This window comes from Microtus ochrogaster, chromosome 5 (assembly GCF_000317375.1).
Source record: "Microtus ochrogaster isolate Prairie Vole_2 chromosome 5, MicOch1.0, whole genome shotgun sequence".
Lineage (NCBI taxonomy): Eukaryota > Metazoa > Chordata > Mammalia > Rodentia > Cricetidae > Microtus > Microtus ochrogaster.
In genome coordinates this window covers 26909945-26927084 of record NC_022012.1, presented here as the reverse complement: position 1 = coordinate 26927084, position 17140 = coordinate 26909945, and the positions used below count along the sequence as shown (strand labels likewise).

The following is a 17140-nucleotide window of genomic DNA, read 5'->3' as shown; positions in this document are numbered from 1 at the left end:
CGTTTCCAGTCGGCAACATGGGGGCCCAGGAATGAATTCTGTATGCAAGTTTAGCAAATTTGCTAGACACCTTTCATCCATCCATCTTAGACTTGAAAAGACATGGTAGAAAATTTTCAAGCCCATCCCTACAGTAAATATTTATAATCAACTGGATGATTTTTTTTTCCTAACCCTGATGATGAGGATCCTAGAAGGAAATGGAACACACAGAATTGAATCCCAGGAATCAATGCTTTCTCTTAATAGTATTGGCAAGGTGTCTCTCCAAATAGGCGTGTCTGTTTAGGTTAGGATTTTTTTTTAATTTTTTCTAAATGCAGACCTGTGACTATGAGCCTCTATGGCCCTGAGAAAATTATTAAATGCTCCTAGTGCCTTGGAGGTACTCTACAGACATTACTTTCACCCCTCTCAGCCCTTATGCCTCAAGTACGGCAACGTGTAGAGCACAGTAACATTGGCATGTCTTGTAGAATACTTTATTTCTATCAGGATATAAGGAAGGTGTACGACTGACTTGATCTGTATGAGATCAAGGATGCATTTCCTGTGCAGCCGCATGTGAGTCACCTTGGAGAGCTCATCTGTACTGAGCATCAGCTCTCCGCACCACATCTCCAACTAATTTAACAGCTTTCCATGCATCATCGGTGACTCGGGCACTTTCTAACCTATGGACTCTCCTACTCTCTCTTCCAAAGAATGACAGCTCACTCTGAGCAGCATCCTTCAAGGAGAATACAGAGAATACAAACAGCTAGCAATCACCTGAAGACCTGGGGTAAAAACAGACTCAGCATCCTGAGTCTCACATCGGGCCGCAGAAGGACTGAGATGAGGACGTCTTCAGGCCAGCTCCATCCACAACAAAGGAACTGTTAAAGCTAGGCAAGATAAGATCAAGGGCTCAACCCTTAAGCCTTCTCTGAGCTACTCACAACTAAGGGGTTCTAAGTCAGATACTGACCCTGGTTTGAGAAGAAGACTCACCTTGTGGATGCATTAAGATCGACTTTATGTGAGTTCTAAAATTTTCCTGACAAGAATTGAATGCTCAGACTAAAAAATACCAAACTTAAAACCTTTCTGTTTCTGCTATAATCCACTGTACCATCCCCTCTCTCCCATCTCCACCTCCCCACGTTCCATCATCCAGAGAAACCCAGGGTACTGGTGGTTACTTAGGATTTACAGCCACTTACAAGGAAACAGTAGCAAGCCCATAAGAATACTTCTCAGGCCAAGAGTTTGTCATTTGACTGGGGAATGCACTGGCCTCCAGGAAGACCAAAACAAAGATCAAATCAGCGAGGGTGCTGATTTTTCCTAAGAATAATAATACATTATATTAGGTATCTGATCCAATATAACTAACCTCTGAGTAGACACACACACACACACACACACAGAGAGAGAGAGAGAGAGAGAGAGAGAGAGAGAGAGAGAGAGAACCTTAGCAAATACCCTCTGTTTTAAATAGAAAGAATAAATTAGTCATCTAAGATATCATTAATTCTTGTATGCATCTTGGATACAATTACTTTATATAACAGGTACTGTGACAGTCACAATTTTCTACTCTGTTTTGTTGTTTTCCAGAAGCATGCTTCTGGCTGTCCAACTTTCCTTCTACTCATGAAAATGGACCTCACATGACATAGATTAAGGTCTAGAAGACCAAAGCAAAGCACTGTTTTTTTTAATTTAAAATAAGTAAACAGGGTTGGGGGATGCTTTAAAAAAATTACTTAAGGCTCAAGTTCAACCCTTCACAATGGAAAAGTGCATACTTGTCCAGTAGCCTATAGAAAAACCCACATTTCTTTTTGTTTCTTAACAAGTAACTAACCTGTCATACTATTCAGTTTGCCCAGTAGCCTGCTATTTTGAAGATCTATGACATTCTCCTAGATCTGACACCACAAGAATCTAGGCAACCTGTCCAAAGCCCTATTTGTCCCAGGTATGTGGGACGCGTTAAGGATGTGTAAAATATGTAGAGGAAGGGTACTTCCAGCAAGAGAGAAGGGGGTGGGTGTCCTGTTGACATTTCAATCTCATGCCAGTGTTTATTGTGGCTATTATGTAGGTGTTCGTCAAACAAAAGAAATACTTAAGATGGTGGCTGAATGGACATGCCAGGACATCTGACCAAGTCCAGCTTTGGTTCTGTCATTTCTTTGCATGTGACACTGAGAGAAGAACTTGGCATCCCTGCTATATGCTCCCCTTATTCACTAAATATTGGCATTTCGGAAGATCACTGGGATCTCTGATGGGTAAAGTCACATGTCCAACTTTAACACATAACAAGTTATTAGGCGTATTTCGGCAGACTGCTAAATGTGCATAGCAGACCTCAGCTTCCCCTCCAAATTCAATATCTAGGTGCTTCAGAAAGCCGTGAGGATGGCATGCATGTAAGTTTAGAGTTGGCTGCAGCTGGGCTTGAATGTAAACAGTACTTAGCACTTTTACAACAAGGTTTACCATCTTCTGTGAAATGGGAAGAAATGTTTGATTAGCACAGAATAGGATAAAACAATGTGGATCTTTAGGCAGAAACCTAACATCCAAAAGCTAAAAAATAAATAAATAAATAAATAAATAAATAAATAAATAAATAAATAAAAAATGAACAAAACTCAACACCACCAAGAAAACCAAGATGAGTAGGAATTCGATGTGCCCACTGATAAGAATTAAATGGCAATCTTCCTTGTTTTCCTCCCAGATAGACATGCTGAACTTAGGCCCTTGTTTCCCAAAGAAGGGCAACTGTGACAGATCTTTCTCAAAATGTAGAAATAACATCAATAAAATGAGATCACAGATAACCAATGTGCGTAGGCGACCCCGCAGCCGCAAAGGCAACCTTTGAGAAGCGAGAGGGTCGGTGTTTACCACACCCAGTGCACGGTTATAGCTTCCTGGACGGCTGGCAAGCTAAAGCAGGTGGCACCCTGTCTGCCCCCAACTCCACCAGGCAGGCCGTGCCCATGGAGGGGTCAGCTGGTTGCTGCTCAGGAACCACCTGTGAGTCCCACATGCAAGCATGGGCCCTTCCCTCTGTGCAAACACGCAGTAAGGACCTTGACTCACTGGGCTTGTCAGGAATGGGTGCTGAGGTGGCTCACAGCAGAGTACATTCCTGCTGCAGGAGGGGACTGTTTCTCAACAAAATAGAACAACAAGAAGGGGCAGCGTCCATGAAATAAGCCATTACTCAGACCACATGGGCAGCTGTGAGGACACAGCTGGGTTGGCTGCTATACTTACCAGACTACTAACCCACATCTCTCTTCCTCCCATGCAGACCCCTCATTGGAGCTGCCTTCAGCTGGTCCCGCGACCAGAGCTTATGCAAAAAGGAAATTGTGTATTAGGAGATGAAGAGGAGACATGACTCTTGGCCCAGCATTACCCTGAGATGACATATTCAGAAATGACCACAGACAACTTTGAGCCAGGGGTTAAGAGTGGAGCACTCAGTTAACATGTGGTACTCATGATTGCTCTGAGCAACTCCTTCATCCTAATACCTTTCTGTGATGTGTTCTTTACAGAGGTACCCCAAATTCCCCAGTGACCTATCAACAGAACTGAGGGCTCTCTCTAGCTCATTACCAGCCTTTACTGTGGCCTAAAGTCACAAGGTATCAGTGTTAAGAGAAACCTTGCAGGTTATCTTCTTTAGCTAACTTATTTGACTAATTAAGAAAGTGCAATTCAGAATAAATTTCCCAAAGTCACACAAACAAGTACACAGCATCCTCCTGACTCCGTGACTTGTCTCTCTGTCTCGATCTCTCTGTCTCTGTGTCTGTGGTGTTGAGCCTACAAAGTAAACCGTATATATCACGCATGGTACTTAATTCCACTCTGCTGATAGGCCATGTTCTTCAGTCATGCCCACTCTCCATTGAATTCTGAACATTAGTGGATGATGTAAGAAAACCTATGCACAAGTCATGACATTAACCAAAAACTTAGGCAAAAAAAAAAAATAGCAAGAAAAATAAGGATCAGTATAAAATCAGTCACATGAAAAGTTTTCCACTGTGAGCTCTCTGTGATGAATTTTCAAAAATACACTTTAAATCAGACCATCACACGCTATTTTTATTAATGTGAATGATGACAAGGAATTGCCTTAGGAAAATAAGAGTTTCACTCAACACACACACATACACGCGCACGCACACACACGCACACACACACACACACACACACACACACACACCATTAATTGAAGAACAGTTACAAGGCCTGGCCTATAGTGAGAGCTCCTAAAGACTTAAAAAGAATTTCATCTATAAACACAAGTGCCTGACTAAGTTATTTTCCATTCTTACCTTCAAAATATGTACCTGATTGATTCTGCCATGTTCGTTGAGGTTTAACGCCTATTCTGATAAACTGAGATAGAGGTTTTAGCAACTAACAGTATGAGTGGGAGGGAAAGTAATGCAAGAAAAAAAAAAGTTCAGCCCTTTCAAAAGCCTACTCAGTAACCCTGCTCTGTCCTTGAAACTGCCATAGTTTTTTTAAGTGTTGAAATTTTTTTATTATTTTAAATGTTGTGCTTGTGAGGGAGTGTGCATGGGACCGCAGGTGTCCACTGGGTCCAAAGGTATTGGGTCCCCTGGAGTTGGAGCTACAGACAGCTGTGAGACACAAGCTAGGGTTTCTGAATACCCAGAACTCAGATCCTCTGCAAAAGCAGTATGTTCTCTTAAGTAATGACCATCTCTCCAGCTCCAGCCCCACCCCCTTTTCTGAAGGGCAAAGGTCTTCATGAGATTCCCTACGTATCTCAGAATCAGGCATCTAACTTTTCTCTCTACGCTATGATCAATACTTTTTCCTCCAAGTCACTCTTTCCTTCCAAACTTGCAATGTTATCATGCTTTTCTATATTAAAAATAATTCTTCCCTTGTTCTTGTGGCTCCTTCAAATGCCTCCAAGGGCCCCCTGATCTCCAGAAAACTGACCACGAACTACTGAAAGAATTCTAGCCAAGAACTATTGAAAAAGACACTTATCAGGCATAGAAAATACAAGGAGCCCTGGACGCAAGCACATGGGAAAGATAACATCGGAATTGTCCTGACCAGCCACAGATGCATGTGTTTTACATGTTTGGAAATGGCATCACAAACAGCCAGAACAGGCCCAAGACTGTTCACCACGCTACCTGAGACAAAAAGTTCTGGTCCAGGACAATGCTTAGTCCCGAAGAGGATGTTTTTAAAAGTCTATGAAATGCCACTTAAATTCCTTTTATTCTTTTATTAGTGCTTTTGTACTCTTCCTGCCCTCCTTCCATCCTTCTCATTTTTTAGCCAAAAGGGATGCTGCAACTGAACTCACCGTTCCTCCCCTCCTGAACAGATGAGGGTTTGTATAATATTGTTTTTATCCACTTGAAAGACAAAAAGAAAACCCACTTTGTTTTCTTTTCACCTCATTTTTATTTAACCTTAACATTATAAAAACTCATATTGGATAAACCTTACGACAAAACAAAGTTGTAATTATCTTCACTAATATACTGATATTTCCTGTCCCCCCAACTCAAAAGTTCATTTTTCTCACTCACACATTTGCTTGCCCCCCAGCCCCAATACACACACCCTTCCTGCAAAAAGTATACAGTTCCCCTGCGGAACTCTGAAAAACACACTTAGTGGCTTATCAGTTACCCATGGCTTCTTCAAGTTTCAAGCACTCAGTATGAACTAGTATGAGGTGGTGTCTCGGGGGCTAAGGAACCTTATACTTTACATGGAAGATGAATTGAAAAGTATTGCTCTTCAGAGTCGAGGGAAAACATGAAACTCCGACTAGTCCAGCTTGCCTGTTTTGAATAGTGTAAACCTAAAAATGAGCAACTGACAGAGAATGTTCTAGAGAATAATCTGGACTAAATTTGGATGCCTAAGCTTGGAGACCATCTTCTGATGGGAAGGTTCTACTTGACGTTTTATCGCTCTGTTGAGATTATTGCTAATACACATACCTTCCGAAGTGTCATTTGGGTGCTAAGATATATGATCATCCTATCTATACTGCTCCAGGATCTCAAATCCAGCTGCCTAAAGATCCTCAGAGCTAACAAGGTCTAATAACACTGTGAAGGTCAATTTCTATCTCCCTGAAACAGAACAGAAAGCTCCAGAAAGAAGCAGTTGACGAGTATGTGAAGGAAAACAAAAAACAAAACAAAACAAAACAAACAATCCACCCACTGCATTTTGGATAGTGATAGGATTGAGCACAGCAGCGACAGCGGGGAAGAACCTGACATCAAGATTTCTAACTTGTACTGTAGTATGTTAACTTTATCACAGGCCTCTGCCTTGATATATACTATATGCTATATACTACCACCCTATAACAGATCAATTCCTTCCAGCATAAGGATCACAGACTAGCCAGGTACAAGAAAAAGGTAACTCAGACAGACATAGGCTTCAGATACGTATTCAAGTTAAAATAGCTTATTGGTGTAATTTGGGAAACATTAACTGAAGTTTTGTAAACAGGCATCCTCAGTCCAACTAAAGAGAGAAGTAGTTAGAGATGATCATGAGTGAAAAGGACAGATTAGGGAACAGCTCTGACCTTTCTAATCCTGAATTAAGGACAGTGTAACAGCTATAAGCAGAAAAAAAAAATCTAAAATTCTGCAGAGAGGTAAATGCTACTTGTGATTCCATCTGAGCAGAGAACGGAACAATGCATCATTATGGAACTAATAAATACAGCATGGATCTATCTACTCATAAACAAGTTCCTCTTTACGATGGCTGCATGGCTCAAGGATGCTAAGTATTTGAAGAAACACTCTCCATAAGGCAATGGTAAAGGAATCCCCACCATGACCATGGATGGGGAACCGCAGTCTGTTTCTCAATGAGCTGTGGGCTGATGGAACTGCCCTACCTTCCCTATCGGCCCTCTGAACAGTATGCCCTGACACAGTAACTGGAGTAAAAAATAATAACTTTTAGGGGGAAAGGTAGCAGTTATCTGCTGTGTAGAGACCAAATGAAATGAACCCCAGCCTCCTTACAAAGCAGGAAATCGAACTTGAACTGCCTTCAGTTTGCCAGTCAGCATCTTTCGCCATCCAGACTTGAAACAATGGAGTTCACGGCAGCACCAGTGACAAGGGAGATAAAATGGGCTGAAGCTAGAGGGTCAGTGACTTGATGGTCCCATCAGAGACCAAGGCTGGAATGCCTGAAAGTCACTGAAACAGAATCCTGGTTCTGCTTCACCATCTGAGGTCAGAATGACTGGAACTGTAAGCGTCTTCCAAAAGATACACATCTGGATGGCCATGCCTGGGGACACCCTTTCACCAAGCTGTCTACGGTACACAGGTGACAACTCAGTTCAGGGGAGTCTTTCAGAGATGGCAGGGAACCCCTATAGTCCCTGAGCCTCCAAAGCGTCAGCCAGCACTGCCTTCTTATATAAAGTGGACTGTGGTTTAATTTCCAGAGTTGCTGAAAATAATACAACACTCTTGCTTCAGGTACAAAATGCCTGCCGCAATCTCACCAGTGTCTAAGTTTCTAAAGTGTGGCCTCAGAAAAGGTATGGATGTCTATGAATATCACTTTCGCCATCTGAAAAAAAATCATGGGATAAGTAATGTTTCCCCAGAGTTGAGGGTGATCAAGTGCTCCGGCGAGCAAGTGTGTCAGCGTGTGAACATACAAAGCATATCCGATGCACATTTCAGGAGCTCCCTACGACAGTTGGCTAACAAGAATCTACCATCAACATAAGCTCCAGGAATGCCATCAGAGCTAGCTTTCATTCCGTCTGTAATTACGCTGTAGCCACCATGCTCTGAAACAGGGAGATTCTTTCCTGGAAAATCCTGGCAGCCGCTAACCAGCTCTTGCTTTTGCAGAAACTGTGGTGGGGCCAGAGCAAGCTGGTTTGGGGAAGTTGACCACTGCCGCTTTGTCTCCTAGGAGAGAAGATATTCCTACAGGGTGGTCTGGCCTCTTTAAGAGGGAAGAAAAAAAAGTTACATGGACAAAGAAAAAAAAAATACAGCAACACAAACCAAAAAAAAAAAAAATGCCAGGAATGCAAGCTCTGCCAACCAAGTAAATAAATAAAATGTGAGATATTTTATAATAACTGGACAAGACACATTTCTCAACCAAGCAAGATAGAAAAAAACTTTACATTTCCCCCAAAACTCTGCAAATGTCCCCATTGTCTTTGGACTTGGAAGAGTTCCTGCTCTGAAGTATCACTGACGGGCTCTATCACCCAGAGGAAGACACCAGCCTCTGGACCAAGCACAGCGGCAGTTGGACCTCCCAGATGCTCTGTATGGCCTCGCCATACCTGCTGTCTATAGCTCAGAGCACAGCCGCTCAGGTGAGATGTCAGGCCAGGAAATCTTGTTCTCTACTCTACCTTCCTCCCCAAGTGGTAGATTTGGGGCACATATATACAGCACCCTGCAGATTCCCTACCAAACTTGCCAAGGTCTTCTGAAAGCTCTACACTAGTCAACGTTTCTGTTGACTTGCTTTTTCATTAACTGCTCAACAGACTCCATGACCGATCTGGCACTGAGTTAAGATTTTCCACATTTTCGGGTTTCATCTTCATCCAAGGATTAATACACTCATTTCACACATGCTGGAGCACAGGGAGATTAAGTAGTCTGCCCAAAGTCACACAGCTACTAACTGGGGATTCACACCCAGACAAGTTGGCTCCACAGTCCCTGTCTAAACCACTGGGCTATTTAGTCACTAACTGTGTGGTAAGAGGGATCTAGAACCACGGTGAGCAAGTGATCTAAAGGGCCCAGAACTCTCCCCTTTCTGGCTTCCAGTGACACAAAGACTGTCCCAAACTAAGAAGCACTTGCTTCTTCCTATCTCAAAGGACTGTAACAGTCCCCAGAGGATGGATATCCTCAAAGAGAGATGGAAGTAGGGACTGAACCTTTTGAGTCTTAGAAATGGGCAAACAGCCAGGATGAAAACTGTTCCTCTGTGGCCGCTGTCTTCTCCTCCCTATAAAGGTGGAGTGGAACAGGAAGGAGGGGAATAATGAGGCAGCATCTGCTCCCACACCCTGCTGTCATAGCTTCATCCACTGTTCAGGAAGGAACCAGGAACAAGTCAACGCTACCTTTGGTTTAAACCTATATCAGGCCCGAGAGAAGTGTGCAATGAAATAGTATGCCCCACTTTACACTTACAAGGGAAATCGAATGCCAGTGTTATTTTAAAGTATATATTAACTTGACATTTGATGCAGTCAAAAATCCTGTCAGACCTCAACATAAAGCCAAAGTGAATAAAGGTTCTTGGTACAGTCCTAGCCACAGAGAGGCTGACAGGTATCCCAGTTCCTCTATCTCCAGTTTCAACCCTCAGACTGCCCACTGCATCTCTTTGAATCTAGGAATCTGTGGAGGGGAGGGGAAGGAAGTTCTGGTTTAATCTTCGAGGCAACATCACACCCCACACTTGTCTCCACACATAAGAAACTAAGCAATATAACGGAAAAAAAAAAGCAATTATCACGAAGGTCACAGTCCTGGATGCAAAGCCATGCAACTTAGACACAGGTGGCCTATGAGTCTGCTGAACCAGGTAAAGCTGCACCTAATATCTTATCCTTCTACTCGTGAAAGCTGGCAATCCTGGCTGGGGTTTCTTCCATCTCTGCAACCCGAAAATTTAAGTCTCCATTGAAGTTTCTCTGTTGCGCTTCCCAAAGAAAACCTGCAGTATTACTCAGTGCCTGTACTCTGACAAGTCAGAAATAGGGACTCATTTCTCTTCAGCCACTGGCTCTGTGGAGAATGTTGCCTAAGTGGCTTAACTGTTCTGTGCCTCTACCTCCCCATCTGAGGGAAGGACATAATATTTACATAAATGCAACTACAACCCAGAAAAAAATTATAATGATCAACAAATTATTATTCATTTTCTCTAAGAAAGTACCAGAAAAAAAAAATCTCATCATAGTAAATAGCACAAGACTCCGGATTTCCTGGACCAAAGGAAATTTTGTTGCTTTGTTGCATTGCATTGACATTCACTTGTAAAACCTGGTCGGTGGCTTGGAAGCTTTTTATTTTTATTTTTATTTTTTTTTTTGAAAATGGATTTTACTGTATTGCTCAAGTTGGTTTTAAATGCACCATGTAGTTCAGGTTCACTTCCAACTTGCATTCCTTGAACACTTTTTCTGATGAGAAAAAGCCAGTGTAAAGACACTGTGTTTGACTGCAACATTAGGCCTGCCCAGAACTATTTTACTGGTGAGACAGCTCAATAAAATTACTTGCCCCACAATTTATTTTTATCAATAACTGAAGTAATAGCATCAAATGCTTTAAAATCTCAAATATTTAATATTGAATTACCAAAAAAAAAAAAAACATGCTTCAGCTGTTTGCTATGATCTGAAACACGTGCTGCAAGGAGCTCTCACTCGCGACAGGTATGTGAACTAACGTAATATACGTGATGTTTCCCAGATGCCCAAATCTGTCTCTTACCCATAAACACACACTGCACATATAAACAAGCCATCCTTAAGGAAAGGGCCTATTAGTTGAGTTTATATCTTCGCTGGGAACCATCCTTTTACTTCTGCTATATATGGTTTCAATCAATTGTAACACAGAGAACTTCTGGCTCCCTTGAACACTCAAAAACAACCTTGAGAGCATCGTTTCTACCTGTAGCTCTAAGTGCCTGAGAAGTCTCCACTGGCCCAGGAAAGGTCTCAGCACGGTTCTGACTGTCATCACACTGTGACAAGACACAAGCCCAGCTTTTATACAGCTCCCTGATGAATGTTAGGAGAGTCGGGAAAGGGGGGGGGGGATGAGGGATGGGACCCAAATGTCCTTATTAACATTTTGAAGCATGTCAGAATGTCAAAACCTCATTTTGGCTTGTTTGTTTGAAAGTTTAAAGAAAGGGTTAAAATATAGAGTTCATTCCTGCAGAGAAAAAGGTTAGGGAACAGCAACTAAACTTACTGATAATTGGACCCAATAGAGGTTTGCTTTGTGGCAGCTGATTAGTTCCCAAAATGCATCCCCTTCTCCTTGTATCGTTCTATATCCGTTCACCTCCAAAGTCGCTCTTCTCTGAAGCCAGCTCAGGCTCCCTATCCTAAGAGGAGGCACAACTCCCTCTCAACTGCGCTAGTTTCGGAGATCCTGAAGAGTTGACTCCATCTGTTGAGCACTAAAATTTCCTTCTAAGACAGAATTCGGTGTCTTTACTATCCCTCTCTTCTTTAAATCCTTTAAGCCTTCTAAATGAAACCATGAACCAACGACACTAAGTCACATCTGGTGTTGGGATGCTTTCCTGCTTCTAGGACCTTTGGTACCAGACGACAAAACACGGCAGAGAAAGCCAGTAAAGTTAGTAACCTACATGAATCCCCAAATTAAACAGATTCATTTCATTTCTCCTCCCGGTACCTCCTCAACCTAGCAAAGAGGACCCTAAGGGACCTGTGACAGAGGCGCTCAGGACTCAAGAGTGCTGGAAATGTGCTTGAAGGCCAGGCAGTTGGCCAGACACCCTTTCAGCACTCCGCTGAGCCCTCCCATTAAGCTCCATTCTGGGGAGACACGGAGTTAGGGGGTGACCTGAGAGGCAGTGTCAGCCCCCCTTGCTAACATGAAGGTTCTCGCTTATGTGGGAAAATTGAAACACCAGAATTAAGACGCTGGAAATTCTATAAGTTTCTTCCCATTAGTCACAAAAAAAAAAAAAAAAGCAGCTGTGAAAATAAATACCGCCCCCCCCCAAAAAAAAAACCAAGGGTCTCGGGCCACCAACAGTCAGTCGTCCTGGCCTCTGCATCCTTGGCTCCTGAGGGAGCAGCGCAACCCAGAGGAGAAGTGGAAGGGACCCAGAGCTGGGGTGGGGGCCTTGATGTCGCCACTCACCCGGGGAGGGGAAAAGCTCCAAATCCACTTTTTCTGTCTTGATGATGGTGAGAGTCGGCTTGAGATCGACGGCCGCCTTCATGGTGCCGGGAGTTGAGGGGGCCGGCGGGATGAGAGCAAGTTTGTTATAAATGTTGTTTTGCTTTTTAATGGGGATTTTGAACCCTGGGGGGAAGAGGACAGGGCGAAGCCGACTTTCTTCCCTAAAATCTCAAATTCCCGCTGACTGCCTGCCCCACGGGAAGGTGCACACCCAGCCCGTCAGCACGAAGTTGGCACTTGGCTGAGCAGAGAGCGCGCTCGGGTCCCAGCCTCGCCCGCGCCTCGCTCGCCCGCCCGCCCGCTCGCTCTCCCGCCCTCTCGCTCGCTCCTCCGTCCCCGGCGCTCGCTCTGCTGGCCGGCGCTGGCGCTGTGCAGCTCGCCTCCGCTTTAGGGCGTTCCTCCCGGAGCCCAGGCCCAGGGTCCCCGTGTCTGCCCTGCCCACTCCGCGGGGCGGCGGGGGCGGGGCCTAGCTCCCGCAGCCAATTACGGCCGGCCTCCCAAAAGCGAAAGGAAGGGCGGGCGCGCCGGACCCGGACCCCGCAAATGCTGCGCAGCCCGGGCTACTCAGGTCGCTGGACAAGGGCCTCGGGCCACTTCTGGTGAGAAAGGCGAGCGCGGGTAGCTGGCGTGCAGGGGCTGCTGCCACGGTCTCGGGAAAGTCCGTCTGATTCTGCACGCATTCTTGAGGGCTTGGTCACCGCTGCGGCCCGCTCCGGTAGCAGCATAGTTTTCCAAGTGCGTGTACTTCATTCATTCACAAAGCTTGACACACAGGACGTGAGGCTTGCTTGGGTACGCACCGAGGGGCGCGTGCGGGGGATTCCACAGTGGGTGTTCTGGGAGGCCTTTAGCCGAGACATGACTCAGAATCCCACCCTTGGGATGGTTAAGTGACAAGGGTAGCCAGCATCGGTGAACGGAAAACCTTAACCAGCTTCCCTAGCTCAGAACCAAGTCTATCAGAGACCCCCAGAACTCAAGCCCCAAAGCTCCTGGATTAAACGGGGAGTCCAGAACCCATAACTAGTTCTTCCGCTCTATTAGAAAAAAGTTCCAATATCCTTTTCTACATCACCACATCCACCAGCACTCTGGTGTGAATCTGTGGGGCTCATCGCTAGCCCAGAGAATCACGGTGCACGTCGTTGTCATATTTGGGAACTCCCTAGGCTCCAGATAAAAAGGCGAGTCAGGATAATCCATAGGTAGCCACCGATCATCAGCTAACATACATACATTAACAAATTACCCAGGACATGGTAGCGCATAGGCACTGACATCTACCTTTGATTAAAAGACAGCATAAATCTTCCTGAGCAGCCTCAGGGAAGGCTATTCTTGGTACTGTTTCCTGATTTCTAAGCATGTGATGAACTAACTCCCACTCCATGTCTGCAACTGTTAACTTCTGCTCTAGGAAATTCCATCACACCTGCTAACTTTCATCTAAGCATGTTTGGGGAGGGGCTTTTTGTTGTTGTTGTTGTTTGTTTGTTTGTTTTACCCCCTTTGGGCTTTAGCAGTGTACAGGATTCCCAAAGCAAATCAGGTTGAAGAAACAGTAATAGAGTGTCAGTCTTTGGGTCCTGGCCCAACCTCCGGGCTCCACCCTTCTTTGGTCACCAGAGAAAAATATGTGTATGTGATAATCCTCTTTTTTTTTTTAAAGAACAAAGGCTGTTTGCAGTCCAGCTGTGTTTCTGCAAGGTATGAGAAAACAATGCTGGCCTCCAGATGACAAGAACAGACACTTTGGATCCTGGGAAAAGCTTAGGGAACCAGCTGATGAATGGATTGTACATCCACATGCCAAACAAGCAGCAAGGGACCGAATCTTGAGCTGGTCCTGACTTACTATGACATCTGGAGAACTGAACAAGCGAACAGATTCTTGGGGGAATTTCATTTTGTTGTTTTGGTCTTAGGAAAATGCTGGAGAGTTCTACTCTATTTGCAAAAGCAGCTTGCTCAGAATCACTCCTTTTTCTCTCTCTCCCATGGGTCACACCTCTCTTCCTCTACTAAACTAGTGTCTAGTTACACTACTGCTTACATGCTTGCATGTGAGACACTTAAGCCACCAACAAGATAGCGCTGTAGACATTTTCTGCCCTGGCAACAGAGAGGGAATGTATTCCTTGTAAACCTTGCACAGCGCCCGTCTATTTATAGATCTTCCTGTTCCCCTCCCTGTCCCAAAATGCAGGAGCTCAAATGTGCTAATATCCAGACCAGAAAGTGGGTTGGGATAATACTGATGGCAAATGTTCCCAACGTCACTAGTCCTGTGAAGAGCCCAGGATCTGGCTGAAATGCCCTGTAGGATGAAAAGCACTGAGAGAGAACCAGTTAAGACAGTTTTACATGTTTGGGACATTAATAATCCAACCAGGACAGAGGACAGTAGCTCACTTAATTAATGTTTGACAAATGGAATTGGTATTCTCTTTATAACACAAGTAGATTTTCCCCCAAACTACATTTTACATACAGCATATATCTTCTTTATACCTGAGCACACTGTTTCAAGACTAATGGTTTTTAAAGCACCTGGCAAGGACAGGGTGGGGGGAAAGAATGTGGGGGGGGGGGGTTAAGTAATGTCTCTTTTGAGTTTGCTTCCTACTGGGGAGAGAACCGATTTGTATCTTTAAAAACCCTCAGAGTCTAGCAAATTACATCTGACCAAAGGTTGGGACTCTGGAGAATAGGGATATTGAGTCCAAAAAGGCATGAATGGTATCCAGACAGGAGTCACCTTTATACAGAGATGTCCTCACCACAAGGAGCATCGAGCAAAAAATAATCTCCCTTCATTCTTCCCTCAATCCTGCCCCAGACTCAGTATATAAAAATGCATTTAATTTCAAAGACTTCTGGAAGCTCCTGCCTTCCTCTGCAGAAGTGTGCTAGAATTCTCTGCCTTCTGAGCCTTTAAAAATAGGCCTCTCTGAAGGGAGCACAAAAACATTCGACCACTAACAACTGATCCCAAGCGAGTTCATGACTCACAGAGGCTGACTTACTGGTAGAAATGTAAGGTGTTTTTTTTTTTTTTTTTTTAAACAAGCTCTCAAGATCTCAGTTAGCAACCTGTCTAAGCTGCACTTGTGGTCTCCTTTCAGGCTGAGAAAAGCCAACGGGCCCTGTCATACCCCGAAAAACACGTCAGAAACTTAACTCTCTACCAAGCGGTTTCTATTTGGTGCAAAGTATGGAGGGGGGGGAGGGTGGAGTAAAGAAAAAAACTGCCCCAGGCTTCAATATCCACCATTTAAGGAGCAATAAAATGGAAAGTTGGAGATAAGCAGGAAATTAAAATAACTATCAATTAAAGTGTAATCCCAAAAGGCCTCAGGGTCAGCTTAGGAACTAAGCCAGGGACTCAGAAGGTGGTGTGGCTGAGAGCAGGCTGGCTCTGTGACCTCACCAAGGCCACTTAACCTTTCTGGTGTCACAACCTCATCTCTGCTTCAGGGAATAAAACCACCCCTGGATCTTTCTAGCATGGAATACACTCATTAGCTATTGTTCGAGTAATACAATAAACAATGGACCATATGAGAGCCGCAGTTGTTTGGCAGAAAGGGAGGAGGGTGGGGAGGACTGAAGGCCCATTCCGCCCAGAAAACTCTGTAATAAACAGAGATACTGAGCAGCAAGAGTTCAGAAGTGAGATTCAGATTTTTAACTTAACCAACTTGCTCTTACTAAGTTACTAAGGTAAACCACTTAGTCCTGAAACTCGCTCAGGCTCCCATGTTTGAAGCGGGGAAAATAATAGCACTCACCTTTCAAGATTATCTCTTTGCTTTAAATAATACCATATGTGCACAAAACTTCAGCAGAATGTCTAAGGTAGGAAAGTGTTCAATTAACTTCAGAAGATTATCATTGTCTTTGGGACCCAGAGTAAGGGAGACTAGCACTTTAAATCTGTCTCCCCGGACAACTCTATGGAGTGGAGTAGGACCTTAGTTAACTATCATGACAAATTTTAAAATCCAGTCCCCTTCCATGATCCTTGAACAGAGAACTACCTGGCCTTGCTTGAGAATTTCCAGCACTGACTGAGGAAGAAAAAAACAGGAATTTGTATTTGTTCTGAAAGTGAGGCGGAAAGGTACTGTTCTCGATCATACTGGAGGCAAAACCTTGCCCTTTCTCACCACATGGTGAGAGATGGAAGCCTGTTAGTGACTTCCAAGTACAGCCCTCCTAGCCAGTGGAGGATATAAATGAGCTTACTCTTGTCAAACAAAAGCCCAACCCCATGTGTGTCCGAACAGGTAGGTGACCAAGCACTGTTCCCAGAAATCCAGCAGGAATCTGTGCTGTTTTCGGCAAGTACATTGCAGACTAAGCACCCTCGTTCCCTGTGGGAGATAGCTTGGCATGGGCTAGGAGGAGAAAGGGGGTCTGGCTTGGCTCTATTGCTGTCTGCAGTCTCTTAGGCTATAATTATGAGCCATTCAACTGCATCTGCAGCCCCAACAATGTGGGATGGATTGGCCTAATCCACAGACCAAGCGACATTTTAAAATCCATCAGTTTAGACATCACGTATTCTTCTCAGAGCAAATCAGACTTGGCACAGACAGCAAAAGGAGAGGCGCTGCCAATCAAAACTGCAGAGCTTGGGGGCCTTCTTCACACCCAGGGTCAGTGTGCTTCTCCTTAATCTCCCTGAATGTCTTTCTCAGGATCGCTGCTGCTTCCCAAACCAGGAGAATGTAGAATGTGACCGCCCTATGAGCCTATGGGGGATCTTATAATTTGGATCCCAATTTAAGTTGTTCTAAATTAGATTAGTGAGGAGATGGGGGATGAGGGCATTGGCATAGATGGCAAGAGAATTGGGTTCTCAAATAACATCGCAGAAGCCCCTAGCAACAGGCTTTTACCCCATGGCAACAAGATTCTATCCTACCCCAAGGGTTTCAGGTGGTTTTGTCCTAGCAGAAGGTTTTTCTTTTAGATTATAAAGACAGTGCCAAACTTCAAGACGGGTTTTTCTGTATGCATGGCTTGAACTTTACATTCAAATAATTTCACTGTGAAATCTTTTCCCTTCCCTTAACTCACTTTCATTTTTAAATTCAAAGTCAGTCCACCCA

At 44.3% G+C, this 17140-nt stretch overlaps 1 protein-coding gene across 2 annotated transcripts in view; it reads right to left on the bottom strand.

Annotated features, from left to right (window-relative positions):
* Positions 1–17140, bottom strand: part of Ets1 (ETS proto-oncogene 1, transcription factor) — a 122324-nt gene that overhangs the window by 51464 nt on the left and 53720 nt on the right. Inside the window, exon 1 of one of the 2 annotated variants that reach the window (XM_005347008.2) lies at positions 11982–12309. The exons of the other annotated variant lie outside the window; for it this stretch is intronic. Coding sequence (XP_005347065.1) covers positions 11982–12063 — 82 coding nt within the window. The 5' untranslated portion in view covers positions 12064–12309. Of the gene's footprint in view, positions 1–11981; positions 12310–17140 lie in introns of those variants that run through there. 2 annotated transcript variants of the gene reach the window in all.